This window comes from Phocoena sinus, chromosome 5 (assembly GCF_008692025.1).
Source record: "Phocoena sinus isolate mPhoSin1 chromosome 5, mPhoSin1.pri, whole genome shotgun sequence".
NCBI lineage: Eukaryota > Metazoa > Chordata > Mammalia > Artiodactyla > Phocoenidae > Phocoena > Phocoena sinus.
Genome location: NC_045767.1, coordinates 103,961,329 through 103,982,542, shown reverse-complemented (window position 1 = coordinate 103,982,542; position 21,214 = coordinate 103,961,329). Strand labels below are relative to the sequence as shown.

The window sequence follows — 21,214 nt, the reverse complement described above, 5'->3', positions numbered from 1 at the left end:
GGACATGTTTTGCATTAATTCTATTTTATTCATTCCCTCTCTATCTCTTAAGATTCAGTAATATTTATCAAGTACCATGAGATAACCAGCAGCCCTAGAGAGATATATTAAATGCAGATTACATATTATATGCATTCCCCAACTTACAGAAGGGTTATGTTCTAAAAGTTTATCTGTAAATAAGCATTTTGGGACTCATATCACATTTTTCCACTGAAACAATTTTATAAAAGGTAGTTAGGTCAATCAGGCCACCCCACAGAAATCTATAAAGTTAAACTTACTGGACCTATTACATTTTACTGCAGCGCTGTGGGCTTTTTTTTTTTCCAACTAACCACCTTGTACGACTATTTCTTTGATAAATGCAATAGGGATTCTAGGAATACTTCTCTTGTCAGAGGCTCTGTGTACACATACGCACACACCCCTTACCTGGGTTTATGTGCCAAAATGTTCCTTAGTTATCAGAGTATGCAGAGTGGAGCAGAGTTTAGATGAGGGGCTCTTGCATTTGAAGGCTGCAGGAAGTTGGGGTTCTAGAGCTTACTAAGAGGCAGTAGTCTTGGGAGGTTCTATGGTAACTGTTCCTACTGGGTGTCACAGATATAGGGCAGAGATGGGGGATTATACCTTTCACAACGTTTATCTTCTAGAAAATTGTTTTTTAAAAAATTAGACACTTCCTAATAATCACTTTTAATATGAATTTTTAAATGTTTATAAACTCAGAGCAAAATAAATTATAGGTTATGTTTATGTACTTTAGCTGCATCCTAAGCTATAACAATAATCTCTTCTCCCCGACTGGACAGACACAGGCCTCCCTCCACCCACCACAGGGAGAGGATGCCAGCAGGAGGTCCTGGAAATGAGTGTTTAATCTAAGGAGAGGGATGCCTCTATTTGGGATCAACTTTTCTGCCCCACTCCAAGGCAACTAGGTTTCTTTGCTTTGAATATTTTTATGCCACAGAATGTTTTCTTGGATACAAGAAAAAGGTGTAAAAAGCCACAGAGATAAAATGACTTAATTTCATATGTAAACACTTTCTTATATGCCTATTAATTTGATAATTTGAAAGAAAAATACATAGAGATTCAATATTTACATAAAACTACTAGGCCTAATACCACATACAGTTTCTTCTTTTTTCTTTTAAATTCAGAACTCCATGAACATCCTTCAATTATGCAGTGCTACCATACCATTATAAGATTGTAAATGTATTTTTATAAAGTCCAGGTCCATAAATATGACACAACCTTCCAGATTCACTATAGAATCATATCAGAAATCAAGAGTTGCAGATTCTTCCCTGTCTCAAACTCAGCCGACGTTTATTCCACTTGCCTGCATAGGTGTTGGCCTTGTTCAGGAGGTCTGTGCATGCGTGCATATCAGCGAAAGCCCGGATTCCTAAGCAGTTGACAGGGTGAAGCTGAGATTCCAAAAATTCACAGCAAGTCTTCTTCACATCCTGTAACTGTAACAGACCAGCTGCTGGGAGAAGTACCTATAACACACAAGTAAGCATGGTTAGGCAACTGGCTAGAAAAAGTTTCACTGTTCACTGTGTCTATAGAGGGCTTAGGGGTCCAGCCACAGCTCAAGATCTGCATCCAGACCCCAGCATCCCATAGAAGAGTAATGTAACAATTATTTGCAAAAAGGGTGATGCCTCCTTCCATTCCCCATAATTTCTATGGAATCTTTCAAAGATCTCTTCTTGGTCACAAGAATATAAGAGATACCAGATCATATTAGATTAATGACTCTTTTCATAAGCAGAAACAAAATGTTCCTTTGAATTTTAAAAACATAAATTATTAGGCTGTTAGGGGGTGCTATGGTTCAGTGAAAATGGTTTTCTTCCCTTAGTTCAGGCAGTCATGAGCTTCAGTGAATTTGTGGGGAAGGGGTGAGCACAGAGTAATATATGCCACAACAAAGCCTCATTCTGTTTTTCCACTGTCTCTGAGTAACACCACAAACTGCTTTCCTTAGGGGGATAGAACAATTTAAAACTCCACAGTCTAACTACAATCAAACAGTTTCTCTGAAATGTAATATATGTGCTAAAAAAACCCATAAAGAGTAATTGCCTAATAATAACTTTTTAATTTGTATTTTTATTTCAATAACTCCAAGAGATTTTGTATTAATTAGGTTATTCTTTGGGATTTAACCAGTATCTTTACTAGAAATACTACATCCAACACTACAACTGCTTTTCAAATAGGTCAATGATGGAAAAATTCTTCCTTGTAAGTGAATTAGTATGATGCTATGTAAAGGACCATATTTGAAAATCAAACTGGAAAACTTCTTAAAAAAAACTTCATAAAACTTCATAAAAAAGAAGTTTGCAAGTCCTTCTATAAAAGCCAAAGGGGAAAAAAAAACCTATCAGAATAGTCAATTTAAGAAAAGGTCACATTGGCATATTAGCATAAAAAATAAATAAGATCTAAGTTCCTTCCAGAACTGACTTCCATATATGCCAAGCTGCAGCCCAAAGAGAAAAAGAGAAAAGAGATAGTAGTTTTGAATATCCTTTACAATTTCCCTAAATGTATGTAGTAAGTCCTAAATGTGGAAGAGAAAGAGTGCATTCGTATCTTTCTGTAACACAAACTACTCTATTTTCTTAAAGGAACCACAGCAGCTTTAACTCTCAGATCTAAAGGCTGTGGGCCCGCATGTACACAATCAAATGGTTATGAAGCAAGGACTAAGAGGACAACTCTTTGTGTTTTAGTCCAACTCCAACAACTAATATTAGTTTTCTCTGAAAACAAGGAAACAGTACCTGGTGATAATGTCTTTTCCTTCTAAATTTAACAAAAATAAAGTGTAAATAATTCTGTTTATAGCCGAATCTTTTGTATAATATATATAGTGTGTTTCATTATGTTATGGGAATGAATCTCCATGGAAGGCTTTAGTTGCTGACAATTTGCAAGTTGGAGTTTTTCTACACTGGTATAATTGTGCTCTGAAGTAACGTAGAGTACATTCCAAGATGCTTAACTGTGCAGCCATTTAATTCAGCAAATACATATAGTTAAGTGGTCTTCAGCATAAGATTCAATCTCTGTGAAATTTGCACAAATATCAGTAGTAATGATCACCCACCTAATCAGCATCTTCCCACAGACAACAAAGTATAATATAGTAGTACTCAAATTGCTTCGTAATACAGAAAGACACGGATCCTTGAGGGGGAAAGCAGCCAAGCAGAAGCAGGTTCACTCACACATTGTTGGTGAGTGTGTACACTGGTTCAACCTCCATGAAGAGCAATTTGTCTACTTAATCAAAATTACAAATGCACATATCCTCCAACCCAGAAAGTTAACCTACAGATACACTAACATATGCACAAAAGCTCACACACACAAGACATTCATTACAGCATTATTGTGGGTAATAGCAGAAGTTAGAAAAAAGCCTAAATGTCCACCGTAAGGAGACTGGTTAAAGACTGGTGATCATCCATTCGATGGAACACTGCAACCATTCAAAAGAATGAGGAAACTATATGAATGGGAAAATTTCTAAGATATATTCTTAAGCGGAAAATATCAGCAATTGGTTCATACTATGCTGACATACACATACACACCCATATTTATATACATATCCATCTAAAAAAAGCAGCTATATCAGACTTTTAAAAATTTATTTTGCTTCCTTGACTTCAACTTCATCACTACTACCAAGTCTAGACCTACCTTATCAGGAGACTGAAATTCATAAAACTGTAGAATCCCAGATCTGGAAAGGATATGGCAAGTCATGTAGGCCAGAGATATAAAAGTTATTTTAATTGTAGGCCACATGGCTAGAGATTCACATATAATTTTTTATTGATGGCAATGATGGGCCAAGTGGTTCCATGCCTGGCAAACATATATTAAGTACACCTTAAATGTTAGTAACATGTGTAAAATGAATTTATTTATATTTTCCTTTTATCAGTAAATCCTTCAAAAATGCCTCAGCTTTATGATGTAATTTTACTAGGATTAAACTTCAATAGCTCATAATTATTAAATAATTATATATGCTTCAAAACCAATTAATAACTGGCCCAGGCTTACTAACATGATGAAAACAGGAAAGCAGCTGGGACCACACCAAATGCCCATATTACTCTATGTATCAGACAACCAGCTAAAAAACCAAACAAACAAAACATGCTCAAATTACAGATGAACCACATCCCACAATCAGAATCAAACAGCTGGCAGTCTATGAGCTAGATGCCTTGGGATCAAGTCAAATCAAGGCTGATTTGTCTGATGAAGAAACCAAATCCTAGAGAGGCCAAAAGATCTAAACAAGTTGCACAGAGATAGTGATATAAAATTCACCAACTCTTTGGTCTATTACTCTTTCCACTACCTTGAGCCCCACCTGTAGATGCAGAATGGAAGTGCTTGTCTAATTTCTAAATCTGCAATGTTGCTCTTCTCAGAAGAGTAATAAAGACGAAAATCACTTCAACCAAATTCATGCAGTTTGCTTCCGTTTACTGACTAATTATTGTGTCGGGCACTGTCTTAAGCACTTGACAGGCAACAACACCTCATTACCCCCATTAGACACAATGAATACAGAGGCTGGGAGAAGCAAGTAAGTTGCCCTGGATGGGATAGCTTGAATCTGCTAGGAGAGAGGTATTAACCAAAGTGGGTATAATGCTTTTAGATGACACAGACGAACATTCTCATGTTAATAGTTGGGAATACATCTTTAAAGTTACTGTCTATTTATTTCAATAAAATAAATTCTTAAGGAAATTTAAGCAAAAACTGAGTCATGAAGATAAAAACATTACGTATTTAATAGTATGAGCACTACAGAATATAGCAAATCATGAAGGTGGCACACAAATTACTGATTTGGGAGATCAGATTTAGTATCCTAATCTTTCAATATCGGATATCATTCTGGCTTCTGTGGTTTTTACATATCGCTGAAAAGGAAGATGTGCTTTTTAATCTGGGGGGATCATAATCCCATGGTTTATTTTCTACAAAGTGGATTAACTGTACAGTTAGTAACAAATGTGGGAAACACCTATATTGTGAAGAGGTGGTTTCTTAATGTGCTATTCAGGTCACAAAAATATCTTGGGCATTATAATTAAGAGATCTGAAGAATAAATTTATGTCTCTAAAACTAATTTTCCTGAGCTCTCTAAAGAAGTAATTGAATAGTGCTGCTTCATATATGAAATGGAACTATATATATATATATATATATATATATATATATATATATATATATATTATTTTTTTTTAAAAGAATAGCTTTATTACTTTGCCAGGCAAAGGGGGACACAGCAGCCTCCTGCCTCAAAAACCTATGTGTTCCAACCCAGGAGGATTTGATAAGGCGTTTTATAACAGTACTTCCCAAGGGATGGGTTGCTGACAAGATTACGGTGTGTGCAGGGTCTCAGGTCCTTGGTCTCCTAATCTTTTTTTTCTAATTTTTAAATTTAATTAATTTTTTTATACAGCAGGTTCTTCTTAGTCATCAATTTTATTCACATCACTGTATACATGTCAATCCCAATCACCCAATTCATCACACCACCACCGACACCCCACTGCGGCTTTCCCCACTTGGTGTCCATATGTTTGTTCTCTACATCTGTGTCTCAATTTCTGCCCTGCAAACTGGTTCATCTATACCGTTTTTCTAGGTTCCATATATGCGTTAATATACGATATTTGTTTTTCCCTTTCTGACTTACTGCACTCTGTATGACAGTCTCCAGATCCATCCACGTCTCAACAAATGACCCAATTTAATTCCGTTTTACAGCTGAGTAATATTCCGTTGTATATATGTACCACATCTTCTTTAACCATTCATCAGTCGATGGGCATTTAGGTTGCTTCCATAACCTGGCTATTGTAAACAGTGCTGCAATGAACATTGGGCTGCATGCGCCTTTTTGAATTATGGTTTTCTCTGGGTATATGCCCAGTAGTGGGATTGCTGGATCATACAGTAATTCTATTTTTAGTTTTTTGAGGAACCCGCATACTGTTCTCCATAGTGGCTGTATCAATTTACATTCCCACCAACAGTGCAACACGGTTCCCTTTTCTCCACACCTTCTCCAGCATTTCTTGTTTGTACATTTTCTGATGATGCCCATTCTAACTGGTCTGAGGTAATACCTCATTGTAGTTTTGATTTGCATTTCTCTAATAATTAGTGATGTTGAGCAGCTTTTCACGTGCTTCTTGGCCATCTGTATGTCTTCATTGGAGAAATGTCTATTTAGGTCTTCTGCCCATTTTTGGATTGGATTGTTGGTTTTTTTAATATTGAGCTACATGAGCTGTTTATATATTTTGGAGATTAATGCTTTGCCCGTTGATTCATTTGAAAATATTTTCTCCCATTCTGAGGGTTATCCTTTTTTCTAGTTTATGGTTTCCTTTGCTGTGCAAATGCTCTGAAGTTACATTAGGTCCCATTTATTTATTTTTGGTTTTTTTTCCATTACTGTAGGAGGTGGATCAAAAAAGATCTTGCTGTGATTTATCTCAAAGAGTGTTCTTCCTATGTTTGCCTCTAAGAGTTTTATAGTGTCTGCTCTTACATTTAGGTCTCTAATCCATTTTGACTTTATTTTTGTGTATGGTGTTGGGGAGTGCTCTAATTTCATTCTTTTACATGTAGCTCTCCAGTTTTCCCAGCACCACTTATTGAAGAGACTGCCTTTTCTCCATTGTATATCCTTGCCGCCTTTGCCATAGATTAGTTGAACATAGGTGTGTGGGTTTATCTCTGGGCTTTCTATCCTGTTCCATTAACCTATATCTCTGTTTTTGTGCCAGTACCATATTGTCTTGATTACTGTAGCTTTGTAGTATAGTCTGAAGTCAGGGTCTGATTCCTCCAGCTCCGTTTATTTCCCTCAAGACTGCTTTGGCTATTTGGGGTCTTTTGTGTCTCCATACAAATTTTAAGATTTTTTATTCTACTTCCTTAAAAAATGCCATTGGTAATTTGATAGGGATTGCTTTGAATCTGTAGATTGCTTTGAGTAGTACAGTCATTTTAACAATATTGATTCTTCCAAACCAAGAACATGGTGTATCTCTCCATCTGTTGGTATCATCTTTAATTTCTTTCATCAGTGTCTTACAGTTTTCTGCATACAGGTCTTTTGTCTCCCTTGGTAGGTTTATTTCTAGGTATTTTATTCTTTTTGTTGCAGTGGTAAATGGGAGTGTTTCCTTAACTTCTCTTTCAGATTTTTCATCATTAGTGTGTAGGAATGCAAGAGATTTCTGTGCATTAATTGTGTATCCTGCTACTTCACCAAATTCATTGATTAGCTCTAGCAGTTTTCTGGTGGCATCTTTAGGATTCTCCATGTATAGTATCATGCTGTCTGCAAACAGTGACAGTTTCACTTATTCTTTTCCATTTTATATTCCTTTTATTTCTTTTTCTTCTCTGACTGCTGTGGCTAGGACTTCCAAAACTATGTTGAATAATAATGGTGAGAGTGGACATCCTTTTCTTGTTCATGATCTTAGAGGAAACTCTTTCAGTTTTTCACCATTGAGAATGATGTTTGCTGTGGGTCTGTCATATATGACCTTTATTATGTTGAGGTAGGTTCCCTCTATGCCCATTTTCTGGAGAGTTTTTACCATAAATGGGTGTTGAATTTTGTCAAAAGCTTTTACTGCATCTATTGAGATGATCATATGGTTTTTATTCTTCAGTTTCTTAATACGGTGTATCACATTGATTGATTTGCATATACTGAAGAATCCCTGCATCCCTGGGATAAATCCCACTTGATCATGATGTATGATCCTTTGATGCGTTGTTGGATTCTGTTTGCTAGCATTTTGTTGAGGATTTTTGCATCTACATTCATCAGTGATATTGGTCTATAATTTTATTTTCTTCTAGTATCTTTCTCTGGTTTTGGTATCAGTGTGATGGTGGCCTCACAGAATGAGTTTGGGAGTGTTCCTTCCTCCGCAATTTTCTGGAAGAGTTTGAGAAGGATGGGTGTTAGCACTTCTCTAAATGTTTGATAGAATTCACCTGTGAAGCCATCTGGTCCTGGACTTTTGTTTGTTGGAAGATTTTTAATCACAGTTTCAATTTCATTACTTGTGATTGATCTGTTTATATTTTCTATTTCTTCCTGGTTCAGTCTTGGAAGGTTATACCTTTCTAAGAATTTGTCCATTTCTTCCAGGTTGTCCATTTTATTGGCAGAGATTTGCTTGTAGTAGTCTCATATGATGCTTTGTATTTCTGTGGTGTCTATTGTAACGTTTCCTTTTTAATTTCTAATTTTATTGATTTGAGTCCTCTCCATCTTTTTCTTGATGAGTCTGGCTAATGGTGTATCAATTTTGTTTACCTTCTCAAAGAACCAGCTTTTAGTTTTATTGATCTTTGCTATTGTTTTCTTTGTTTCTATTACATTTATTTCTGCTCTGATCTTTATGATTTCATCCTTCTGCTAACTTTGGGTTTTGTTTGTTCTTCTTTCTCTAGTTCCTTTAGATGTAAGGTTAGATTGTTTGTTTCAGATTTTTCTTGTTTCTTGAGGTAGGCTTGTATAGCTATAAACTTCCCTCTTTGAACTGCTTTCACTTCATCCCATAGGTTTTGGATTGTCATGTTTTCATTGTCATTTGTCCCTAGGTATATTTTGATTTCCTCTTTGATTTCTTCAGTGATCTCTTGGTTATTTAGTAATGTACTGTTTAGCCTCCATGTGTTTGTGTTGTTTACATTTTTTCCCCTGTAATTCATTTCTAATCTCAGAGCATTGTGGTCAGAAAAGATGCTTGATATGATTTCAATTTTCTTAAATTTACTGAGGCTTGATTTGTGACCCAAGATGTGATCTATCCTGGAGGATGTTCCATGTATACTTGAGAAGAAAGTGTAATCTGCTGTTTTTGGATGGAATGTCCTGTAAATATCAATTAAATCCTGGTCTATTGTGTCATTTTTCTGTTTCCTTATTAATTTTCTGTTTGGATGATCTGTCCATTGGTGTAAGTGAGGTGTTAAAGTCCCCCACTATTATTCTGTTACTGTCGATTTCCTCTTTTATAGCTGTTAGCAGTTGCCTTATATATTGAGGTGCTCCTATGTTGGGTGCATATATCTTTATAATTGTTATATCTTCTTCTTGGATTGAGCCCTTGATCATTATGTAGTGTCCTTCCTTGTCTCTTGTAACATTCTTTATTTTAAAGTCTATTTTATCTGATATGATTATTGTTACTCCAGCTTTCTTTTGATTTCCATTTGCATGGAATATCTTTTTCCATCCCCTCACTTTCAGTCTGTCTGTGTCCCTAGGTCTGAAATGGGTCTCTTGTAGACAGCATATATATGGGTCTTGTTTTTGTATCCATTCAGCAAGCCTATGTCTTTTGGTTGGAGCATTTAATCCTTTCACGTTTAAGGTAATTTTTGATATGTATGCTCCTATTACCATTTTCTTAATTGTTTTGTGTTTGTGTTTGTAGGTCCTTTTCTTCTCCTGTGTTTCCCACTTAGAGAAGTTCCTTTAGCATCTGTTGTAGAGCTGGTTTGGTGGTGCTAAATTCTCTTAGGTTTTGCTTGTCTGTAAAGCTTTTGATTTCTCCATCGAATCTGAATGAGATCCTTGCCGGGTAGAGTAATCTTGGTTGTAGGTTCTTCCCTTTCATCACTTTAAGTATATCTTGCCACTCCCTTCTGGCTTGTAGAGTTTCTGCTGAGAAATCAGCTGTTAACCTTATGGGAATTCCTTTGTGTGTTACTTGTTGTTTTTCCCTTGTTGCTTTCAATAATTTTTCTTTGTCTTTAATTTTTGCTAATTTGATTACTATGTGTCTCAGCGTGTTTCTCCTTGGGTTTATCCTGTATGGGACTTACTGCGCTTCCTGGACTTAGGTGGCTATTTCCTTTCCCATGTTTGGGAAGTTTTCGACTATAATCTCTTCAAATACTTTCTCAGGTCCTTTCTCTCTCTCTCTTCTTCTGGGACCCCTATAATGCGAATGTTGGTTCGTTTAATGTTGTCCAAGAGGTCTTTTAGGCTGTCTTCATTTCTTTTCATTCTTTTTTCTTTATTCTGTTCTGCAGCAGTGAATTCCACCATTCTGTTTTCCAGGTCACTTATCCGTTCTTCTGCCTCAGTTATTCTGCTATTGATTCCTTCTAGTGTAGTTTTCATTTCAGTTATTGTATTGTTCATCTCTGTTTGTTTGTTCTTTAATTCTTCTAGGTCTTTGTTAAACATTTCTTGCACCTTCTCGATCTTTGCCTCCATTCTTTTTCTGAGGTCCTGGATCCCCTTCACTATTATTATTCTTAATTCTTTTTCTGAAAGGTTGCCTATCTCCACTTCATTTAGTTGTTATTCTGGGGTTTTATCTTGTTCCTTCATCTGGTATATAGCCCTCTGCCTTTTCATCTTGTCTGTCTTTCTGTGAATGTGGTTTTTGTTCCACAGGCTGCAGGATTGTAGTTCTTCTTGCTTCTGCCCTCTGCCCTGTAGTGGATGAGGCTATCTAAGGGGATTGTGCAAGTTTCCTGATGAGATGGACTGGTGGTGGGTAGAGCTGACTGCTGCTCTGGTGGGCAGAGCTCAACTTTAATCCACTTGACTGCTGATGGGTGCGGCTGGGTTCCCTGCCTGTTGGTTGTTTGGCCTGAGGCAACCCAGCACTGGAGCCTACCTGGGCTCTTTGTTGGGGCTAATGGCAGACTCTGGGAGGGCTCACACCAAGGAGTACTTCCCAGAATTTCTGCTGACAGTGTCGTTGTCCCCACAGTGAGCCACAGTCAACCCCCACCTCTGCAGGAGAGCCTCCAACACTAGCAGTTAGGTCTGGTTCAGTCTCCCCTGGGTTCACTGCTCCTTTCCCTGGGTCCCAATGCGCACACTACTTTGTGTGTGCCCTCCAAGAGTGGAGTCTCTGTTTCCCCCAGTCCTGCTGAAGTCCTGCAATCAAATCCCACTAGGCTTCTAAGTCTGTTTCTCTAGGAATTCCTCCTCCCGTTGCCAGACCCCCAGTTTGGGAAGCCTGACGTGGGGCTCAGAACCTTCACTCCAGTGGGTGTACTTCTGTGGTATATGATTTTTCCAGTCTGTGTGTCACCCACCCAACAGTTATGGGATTTGATTTTACTGTGATTGTGCCACTCCTACCATCTTATTGTTGCTTCTCCTTTGTCTTTGGATGTGGGGCATCTTTTTTGGTGAGTTCCAGTGTCTTCCTGTCGATGATTGTCCAGCAGCTGGCTGTGATTCTGGTGTTCTCACCAGAGGGAGTGAGAGCACGTCCTTCTACTCCATCATCTTGATTCAGGTCGAAATGGAAGTACATTGATACAATAAACCTCTATAGCCACAAAGCACTATGATCTAATGGAAAATTTTCATTTGCTTCCTTTTCAATATGCTTCACTAGTATTAACTCTGAGACTGATTTTTAAAATCCTAAGGCACTCTAAGATCCTGAAGTGTATTACAAAATGTCAAAGAAAAAGCAATTATATTGTTAATATAGTCTGAATATTAATGATATATTCTAATAATCTAAAAGTGATTAATTCCCACTTAGTGTATATATTTAGAGAGGACCACATTCCAAAAGCTAAAACATCTCTCTTGGGTATGCCAAGCCCTACGAAAAAATGTAAAGTAGGCAGTTTGTCTTGGGGCTGGCCCTCACCACTCCTTCCTACAGACTCCTCCTACGTTTCCCCCTTAGTTCTATTCCATCAACTCTGATGCTCTCCACTCAGACCCTGGTGCTCTCACCAGGGTCTCAGCTCCTACAGGTCACTACTACCAGCATCGCTCCATTTCATTTGCTTTGTAAAACTCAGCACTGTCAGAATCAATCTTTACGTATCTGTTCCCACATTGACTCTCTCTATCCCTGCAAAAGAACATATACTCTGAGACAGTAGTCACATCTGTTCTACCCTCTATTGTATCCTCAGGTAGCAGGAGAATATATAGGTGCTTAATATATCAACCTGAAAGTAAATTAATTTGTTACTCTGGTGGGTATTTGTATTTTAAGAGATACAATTTTGGATGTTTTTTGACCCAGAAATACTATTCTAAAATGTATATGGGACACTTGTGTCCTACTGCAAATCCTCTCAGTCCCACCTCTTGGTCAAGCTACCACTGCAACAACCAAGTGCAAGTACGACTTGATCACCTTTGTGAAGATGTAACTTACCAGTGCCTCACCCCAGCCCCTACCATACCTGTCTGTGTGCCTACTGGGGGTGCACTTAGGGACCCACACCTGCACAACCTGGAAGCACAGGGGAAACAATGCTTGTGGGACCACCCTGGACCAGTGGAGAATGGTTCAAAGGAAGATGACAGATAAATGCTTCCCCATTTTCTTCCCCAAGCAGATAGCTCTGAGACACATTTCATAAGGCTCCTGAAAAGGTCCTGGTGAAAATAAACATGCCACATTTATATCTATACCACATTTTGAAATGGTTTTCCCTCCTTTTCAATTCAAATCCCCCATATACTCACTGTCACTCTCTTGGATCACTTTCTAACTAAACTAACTGCCCAAAAGCTTTGCTTTCGGGGGAACCCCAGTCTATTATACTACACATGGAACAAACTGTGGATGTGGATATATTTAGTTATAATATTAACTACAGTGCTGTTTACAATATCGAATATTGAAAAGAACTTACATGTCCAATAACAATGCGTAGATTATGCAAATTCTATATTATCAATAAAATTGAATACTTTGTAAGCAAAGATGTCCCTCGGTTTCCACTGGGGACTGGTTTCAGGATCCTCCAAGGATACCAAAGTCCACAGATGCTCAAGCCCCTTACATAAAATGGTGTAGTATTTGCGTATAACCTACACATATCCTCCCATATACTTCAAATCATCTATAGATTAATTATAATACCTAATAAAATGTAAATGTTATGTAAATAGTTGTAAATACAGTTTAAATGCTATGTGAATAGTTATCAGCACACAGCTTTTTGGAACTTCCTGGAATTTTTTTAAAAAATATTTTTAACCTCTGGTTTGTTGAATTCGCACATGTGGAACCTGAAGATATGGTGGGCCCACTGAATTAAAAGAGATATAGTAGATAAATAGTTAATGACTAGGAAGAATGTTCCTAATATATTTAGTATAAAAAGCTAATTTCTAAACAGTCCCCTTTTTTGTAAGTACACATACATATAAACACAGAGACAGTACTAGAGGAATATTCCACAATTGTTAATGGGGATGTTATCTCTGGTTAACAGCAGTATGGAGGCTTTCTATTTTCTTCTTTTTATTTGTATTTTCTAAATTTTCAATCATGAATATGCACCATTTAAATGGTCACATATTATTCTAAAGAAAGTCAGGGAGAAGCAAGTAAAGAAATGCCTTTCTGGACCTCTAGAATTCTAGCCAATATAGCAGTGGTAAGTGAGCTGTTTATTTAGTGACTATCACCCACCACTCACCATAAACTGCCTCAGTTTGGCCTGTCCTCTGAGTACCATGAAGCTGAAAGGCCTTTAGTCATAAAGCTAGTGTTGTGTAGAACAGTAAGATGTTCTACACATTCCTCTTCTTGTTCATGTGAATAGCAATCTCTTTAAGTGCTCGGAGAAACATGAAGTAAAAGAACATGCCAGCTGATTAAATAAATTTAACTCCATATGCTATCATTTTGTTAAACAGAAAAAAAAATTCCCATCTAGATATGTTGATTTCCAACGTATGGAGACACATAAAGCCTAAACACTTTATACTGTGGAGATATTTTCTGCAATAAACAAAGAAGTGGGAGGAAAGCTACCGCTGGCTCCTGAAGACAAGTAGAACACTTGGCACGGAAGACACCCGGGCCAAACAATGAGCACCCATATGACACTCTTACACCAGCTGCACATTTTAAAGTAAGAAGCTTTCATCCTACTTCACATTGTCTGACAAGCCAAATTACATATAAGATGTTTCACTTAGACAAGTACACTCCTTCTGCTTGGCTATTAGGATCTGTAGTTTATTTTCAGCTTGGGTACTTATTCCATAGGGGGAAATAATTTATGTAGTAAATCTTTTAAATCCTGAGCCATTAGCAGGGTGTTTATTAGAAGATACCACCATGGGGTCTGATTATTCCATAGATGTAAGATTTCCAGATGTCTAGGAAAACATGCAAACACGATGCTCACAGCTCAGTCCCTATTAACGTTACAGTCAGTGTACTGCTAAAAAGCAAATTTTTATTAATTTCCCAGCCATCTTATAGTCATAACAGAAGCACCTGTTTATTTAAAGTGCCAGGGCCTTGTGTGCCAGGAATGACATGAAAACATGTAAACAGCTGTCCGAAGGGCAAGAGCAGAGGGTAGAAATTATCCCCAAAGCTAAAGAAGCTGTATGTTGTTAGACTAAAAAAGCCTCATTATGAAATATAACCTATAACTTTCATTAGCATATGTCTTCTAAAATCTGCATTTAGTCCCCAATTTATAAATAAGTCATGTTCCACAAGTTTATTTTTTCAACTGGCTACATGAAACTCATTGCACATTTACTCATAGAAACAGTATTAAAAATAGTTATAAACCACAATAGCAATGAACATAATATTACTACTTGACTGCCAGGACCTCAGGGGGCAGTGGGTACAGAGAAGGAAGAAGAAAGTTTCCTTCCTCTTTCTGGGATGTAGGCCTGGCCAGGGACAGAGTTTTGAAATAGGAAGTGTTTGTCGTTGGCATCCTGCCACCTCATTCGCACTTCTACATCTCAAAGCTCTAAAGCTGGGCCACAGGCAGCCAGTTCTCTGTGCTGTGTACCCAGCTATGATTCTCCACCCAGATCTGCCTTTCCTGCTAAGTGTTTCATCCTCTAAATACACCTACCTTACCTCCCCCTCCGAACATCCTCCCCCCCCAACCCAAGCTCCATTCCTTGGGATAGCTACTGCCAACAGGGTCAAAAGGAAAGCCATCGTATTATTAATTCATATTAAGAGTTAATAACACATCACCTTCCAGGACAAATTCCTTCCAGAGGTATTTAAAGTTTTAAAAGAGGCTGACTCTTAAGCAGAACACATCTGTAATTGATGTGATTTCCAATGATATAATAAATGAAGGAGAAAGGCAAAGGTAGCACTGAAAGAAGAAATATGGGGGCAATATGGTTTTCAGGCAGGATGAAAGCCCCCTCTCCTATACTACCCTTTTTACAGCTGTTTCTTCCATTATTTTTAACCCAAGTTTTCTCTAAAGTCTCCAACTTAGTCAACAGTGACTCAAATGTACAATGAAGACAGCACCTACCTTGCAGAGTTGTTGAAAAAATTTAAAAAGTTGGTCAACCATTCAACACAGTGCCTGGCACATGACCAGAGTAGCACATTAGCGCTAATTCAAGGCTTTTGTTCTTAGTTTGAACATTCAATCCCATTACAATGAAATGCCACGATTTCCTTTCTCCCTCACAAGATGACGTTCTATGCCAGATCATTCACAATAAGCATAAGGTTGCTTTCTTTTTGCATCAAATATTCTAAAAGTAAAAGATATAATCAGGGACAATTTGGAAAAGAACAAACACAACATACAAAAATAGAAAATATATTTGATACCTCACTAATTATCAATTAAATATAAATTAAAATAAGAGCATTTTATGACTACTGATTAAAAAAATTAACATCAAACATTCAGGTCAAGGTATAGTAGACCTTGGCCCCTAGCACATTTTTGCTGTCGCTGTAAACTAGTCAGCTCTCTTAGAAAGGAAACAGGCAACATTCATAAAGAGCTACCAAAAAATATAAAAGTTTAAAGCCTTTGACCCTGAAAGTATGTTCTGGGAATGTACCTTGAGAAAATAGTTCAAAAAATGAAACAGGCTACATCCATGAATTCTACTTTAGCATTACTTATAAGAGTAGGGGAAAAACCAGAAACAACTAAAGATTGAACAGTATGACAATTAACTAAATTATGTTACACTCACATAATGAAATATTATAATCAATGACAATGAAAATTAATAATGGTTGAAAAACTAATATTTCTTAAATATTTGCAATAAGATACAATCATATTATAAAATTAAGTGAATACACAGCTTTAACCTATAATCATACTAGAAAAAGTTTAATGGACATCAATCACGTTCCTTTGATCTCAAGGAACTTGATTAGTAAGACAATGTTGAACAAACAAAACACCTGAACATTCCCACAGGATTCATTTTTCCTAACACATTGTGGACATAAGTAAAGAAAGTGGTCCATGGGTCCTTCAATGACAGCTCGCCTCCCTGCCCTTGCATCCATCAGTTCCATAGCTGGAAGCTTTAGATCTAAATCTAATCTTATCTCTAAGCAGAGAGAACGTTGGGGCTCTAATTAAGCAGCTCAACCCAGTGGGCACTAATTTATCCCCACACTGATGTGGCCCTGGGCACTGTGATGCTCTGCTCCCCAGACCCAGTTCCGGCCCACATGCTCCCCTAACTAGGTCCCTTCTCCCAGTGGACCCTACTGTACTGTGTACTGGCCACTTCTCTGAGAAACCAAAATCATGACCCTGAGTCCCTGCCCAGAAAGTACAAATGTCTGTTCCCAGGTCCCCTTCCTCCTGTCCTGCCAGGACCTCTTGCCTGGCTCAGCCTCGATTCATCAAACAGGGCCAACCTATCCTATGGGCATTCCCTCATTATTCATTTGAAAAACGTTTATTGAGCTTCTAATTAATACCAACCACTAGTCTAGGTTCTGGGGATTTGGGAGTGAACAAAATGAACAAATATACCAGTCATCCTAGAGCCTGGATTCTAAAAGGCAGTGCTTACATTTGGTAGGGGCATGTGGAGTTTCCATCATCCGAGTGCTCCTGCCCTTCACAGTGGTCTCTGGATCACAAAGTCTAAAGTTCACAGGCATGAGAGTACTCAGGAGCTGTTGATATTAATCCCCAATCTGTCACTGAGCTCCTGTAAAGCCTCAGGGGTAGAATGGAGTTAGTGTGTAAAGAATGGAGAATGGAAACTCTACCACAAGCTCTAGAGTTAGAGAGCTCTGGCCTTGAAGGCTGGATAAGCTCCATACTCACTGTATCACCATAGTCACTTAGCCCCTCAGAGCTGGAATTCTCTGATTTGTAAAAAAAAAAATAAACATCCTCTGTCCAGGATGTTACAAAGACTAAGTGAGGTCAGCATTTAGCAAAGTAACTGAAACACAGAAGGCAGGTAGTCCCTTCTTCCAAGAAGAATATTTTATTCTATTTCTCCTATCATTAATCAGAATTAATCCATTTTAATCTCCTCTCCTTTAGTCTCTCCTCTCTATAATTACTACAAATCAAAAAACATGACTGCTGGTCTCTCGACAAACTGAACATACATTTTACTTCTATAGGTCAAAATTCTCTTCTGTATCTCCATCAGATCCTCTAAGATTCTTCCTTTTCACAACCTCAGAATTTCACAAACAACTACCTTCATAACCAGAATTTAAGCCGGTTAGATCAGGGTTGTGAGGTTAAGGCATCGACCTACTGTCTAAAGAAGAAAATAGACACTGACAAGTGCCATCAGTGGGCCTCAAAAATATATATTTTTTTAATTAAAATAAAAACAGGCAAGTTTAAAGGGCCAAGATTATCAGTTAACTCAAAGAACAGAAGTAAGATATACATCTCTTAATACAGGGGACTAAGGACACCTCTGACTTTTCAAAGGTGTTGCATGGATATATTTACAACTATGGATGATAATCACCAAATTAACTGCCAAATATAATTGTCAAAGTAGTTCATATTCATTATCTCCCTTTTGTGTCAGTCATCTGGTCTAAGCACAAATAGGATTGGATTAAACTTTCATTCAAACATGTCTGAAAACCAGAAATTTTTTAAATGAAGGAAAAAAGAAAATTCCTAATATGATCAATTTAAGAGATCCTTTACCAAGGGTTCATTATTCTTCCATCAACAAATATTTCTTCCTTGTTCCAAAATCTGTAATGTTGATAAAAATGGGAGAGTCTTTATCTAACCATCAGTGTTCAGTAGGTATCATAGAATAGTTAATGGGGAACAACTTTACATGTGTAATAAAATGAGTAAGGCCTTAAGCAAGATCTGTATTTTAAAGAAAAAAATTGGGTCATGTGAGGGCACAGTATGACTCAGTTACATCCTACATCCTCCTCTTCCTCTCTTTCTCGTTCTGTCCTCTCCTTCCTCTCGCCCTTTTTGTCCATGCCTATTCCTTTTCCATCTTCTTTCTAAGTTGCTTTATATTATTCAGAGGACCCCATAGATTACCAAATTTACTTCAATGGGATTTTTTCAAGGCTGAAGAGACTGCTAATAATTTTTGAAGATTTTTTTTGTTTTTTTGTAAATATAATGCTAAATCAAAACAGACATATATGCATGTGCATATGTGCACACACATTCTCTCTCTCTCTCTCTCATACACACAAACACACACACACACGTCATACACGCTTACTCCTTAGACAAATAGCTCTTTTCAGGTACATGTTATTTTTCATCAGAAATTATTCTGTGTTCTCTCATCTCGACCTTGTCTGCAATCAATATTCATACATCATCTCTCAACTTTGTTTCTCAAAGCCTAGACTTAACATAAAAAAGAGATTGTAAGATAAAATCAAATTATTTCTGGAGAATGAAAAGTGAGAAAATACATGATAAGAAAACACATGTTAAGCAAAACAAAGAAAAAAATAAAATCATATATAATAGGCAATTAAATAAGTTCATCCATCTTAATAACAGCCTCTACCTGACCCCAACTAGAGCTTAATTATAGTGTGTTATTGTTAATGTCCCTTACCAAAGTGCTTTAAGTTTTCTTCATAACAGCCAAAAACTTTAAACACATGTTCCTCAACATGGTAAATTGCAGTAAATCCACACAAAGGAGTACTCAGCATATTTATAAGGGAGAACAAACTACTGGAACATGTGGTAACATACGTGAATCTCACAAATGTTACGTTGTGCCAAAAAAGTCAGCCTCAGAAGAATACATTCTATGTGGTTCTATTTATACGAAGTTCAAGAGGCAAAATTAATATATTATAATGGAGATCATATCACCCTCGAGTTAGGGTGAGGGATTTACAGGGAAGGGGCCTGAAGTTATAAATGTTCAATATCTTGATTTGGGTGGGTTTAACAGGTGTATGCATTTGTTAACACTTAGCAAATTGAACAGCAAATTGAACAGTTAAAATCTATGGAATGTAATCTACAGCCCACCAGGTGGGGGGAAACAATTGCTTTAAGCCACCACTGAGATTAACCAGAGGTCAGTGGAAGGACTTTATAAATTATGAAACAAAATATTTAATGGAAAATAATAATCCTATCTGATAGAATCCTAAATAAGAAACTAACCCCCGCCAAAAATCAATGTACTTACATGACCAAATTTCTACACTAGTCATCATAAAGCTTCTGAATACATGTTAGTGGTACAGCTATACTTTCACAAAGTAAAGTTATCATAAATTATATGTCCTCAGGAAAGGCACAAGTACACTTAAACCAGATGATCAGGGCTTCCCTGGTGGCGCAGTGGTTAAGAACCCGCCTGCATTGGCAGGCGAAACGGGTTTGATCCCTGGTCCGGGAAGATCCCACATGCCGTGGAGCAACTAAGCCCGTGCGCCACAACTACTGAGCCTGCGCTCTACAGCCCGCAAGCCACAACTACTGAGCCCGCGCACCTAGAGCCCATGCTCCGCAACAAGAGAAGCCACTGCAATGAGAAGCCTGCTCACTGCAAGGAAGAGTAGCCCCCGTTTGCTGCAACTAGAGAAAGCCCTCGTGCAGCAACAAAGACCCAACGCAGCCAAAAATAAATAAATAAATATTAAAAAAAAAAAAACAGATGATCAGAAGTGCATTAATTTTACTAACCTGACAATGGGATTAATACATCAAGGTTCAAAAGGTAGTAATTTTTAAAAATTGTATGTCAATAATGCTAGGGCTTATAAAACCTTTGGCTTATCTCAAACCACATATGCCAGAGTCACAGATAAATTAACAGCTCTAGACTCTAACCACCTAAACTGGTTTGGACGGACAGACCCTTAACACTGGCCACATGCCAGATGCAAACGTCCTATCTCCCACACAGGCTCCATACCTAAACATGAGGCAAAGATCAAAGATCAAGAAAAAATAATCCACCTGATAAGGATTTATTTCTAATTTTTCTCATCCTTGCACAAATTATTCAATGTTGCTTATAAGATGCTAAGTCATAATCAGGATAGAGTCATTTTTTGTTCATCAAGATAAATACCTTTTATATACCACATGCAGCGCCTTAAAACATGGACTCCAAAATGACTCAACCATCTGGACATCTTCAAAGATTATGTATTTTAATGATATGAAGTTACAGCAAATAACATAATTACTAATGCTTCTGGAGTAACTAGCTTTTCTCCAAACAAGAACTTAAAAAACCACTTCAAGTGTGATGTCCATCTAGTTCTATAGGATATTCTTATAATAAAGCTACTAGATTATCTCAAACTAGCTGACCTCAATGGCTTCTTCCATATTAAATTTTAAATAAGTTCTTCATCTGTTCTATACTCTTAACTTATATAGAGTAAAACATAATTTAACTGGCATGATTAAAAATGGATGTTCTCATTGGTCAAATATTTTGGCTAAAATTATGAGGCTTACAGAGTTCTAACTTAAAACATAATAAAATACAGTTAAGATCAAAACTCAATTGTAAATAATTTAAAATTTTACAGTAATTATTAATGTAAAAGAAAGTCATCATTTTTGCCTCTGGATAATAACAATAAACTAAAATTATCACTATTCTGGTAAAGTGATAAAATACTAAGTTAACAGATCTCTAGGTATTAGAATGTCAGATAAATTCACTCCCATGATAGGATTTTCATTGCTATACCATAAACAACCACTAATCCTAAAGGTTTGATTCAAGGCATTTTTTTTTTTAAGTTTTAACAAGTGTTTTCCAAGCACATCCTCTGCCAAAACCCTTTTAGACACAAAGGACTTAATGCTCTACCTCATAAGAGAAACAGAACTCAAGTGGAAAAACAGTAAGCTTTCTGTAGA

General features: G+C 37.2%; 1 protein-coding gene across 3 annotated transcripts in view; it reads right to left on the bottom strand.

Moving 5' to 3' along the window:
* The window catches only part of KLHL2 (kelch like family member 2), a 126,677-nt gene that overhangs the window by 54,014 nt on the left and 51,449 nt on the right, over positions 1 to 21,214 (bottom strand). For 2 of the 3 annotated variants that reach the window (XM_032632629.1, XM_032632632.1), the window contains one exon: positions 1,355 to 1,517. In XM_032632629.1, the coding sequence (XP_032488520.1) occupies positions 1,355 to 1,517 (163 nt within the window). Of the gene's footprint in view, positions 1 to 1,354; positions 1,518 to 15,382; positions 15,528 to 21,214 lie in introns of those variants that run through there. The other variant, XM_032632630.1, reaches the window with a different exon arrangement.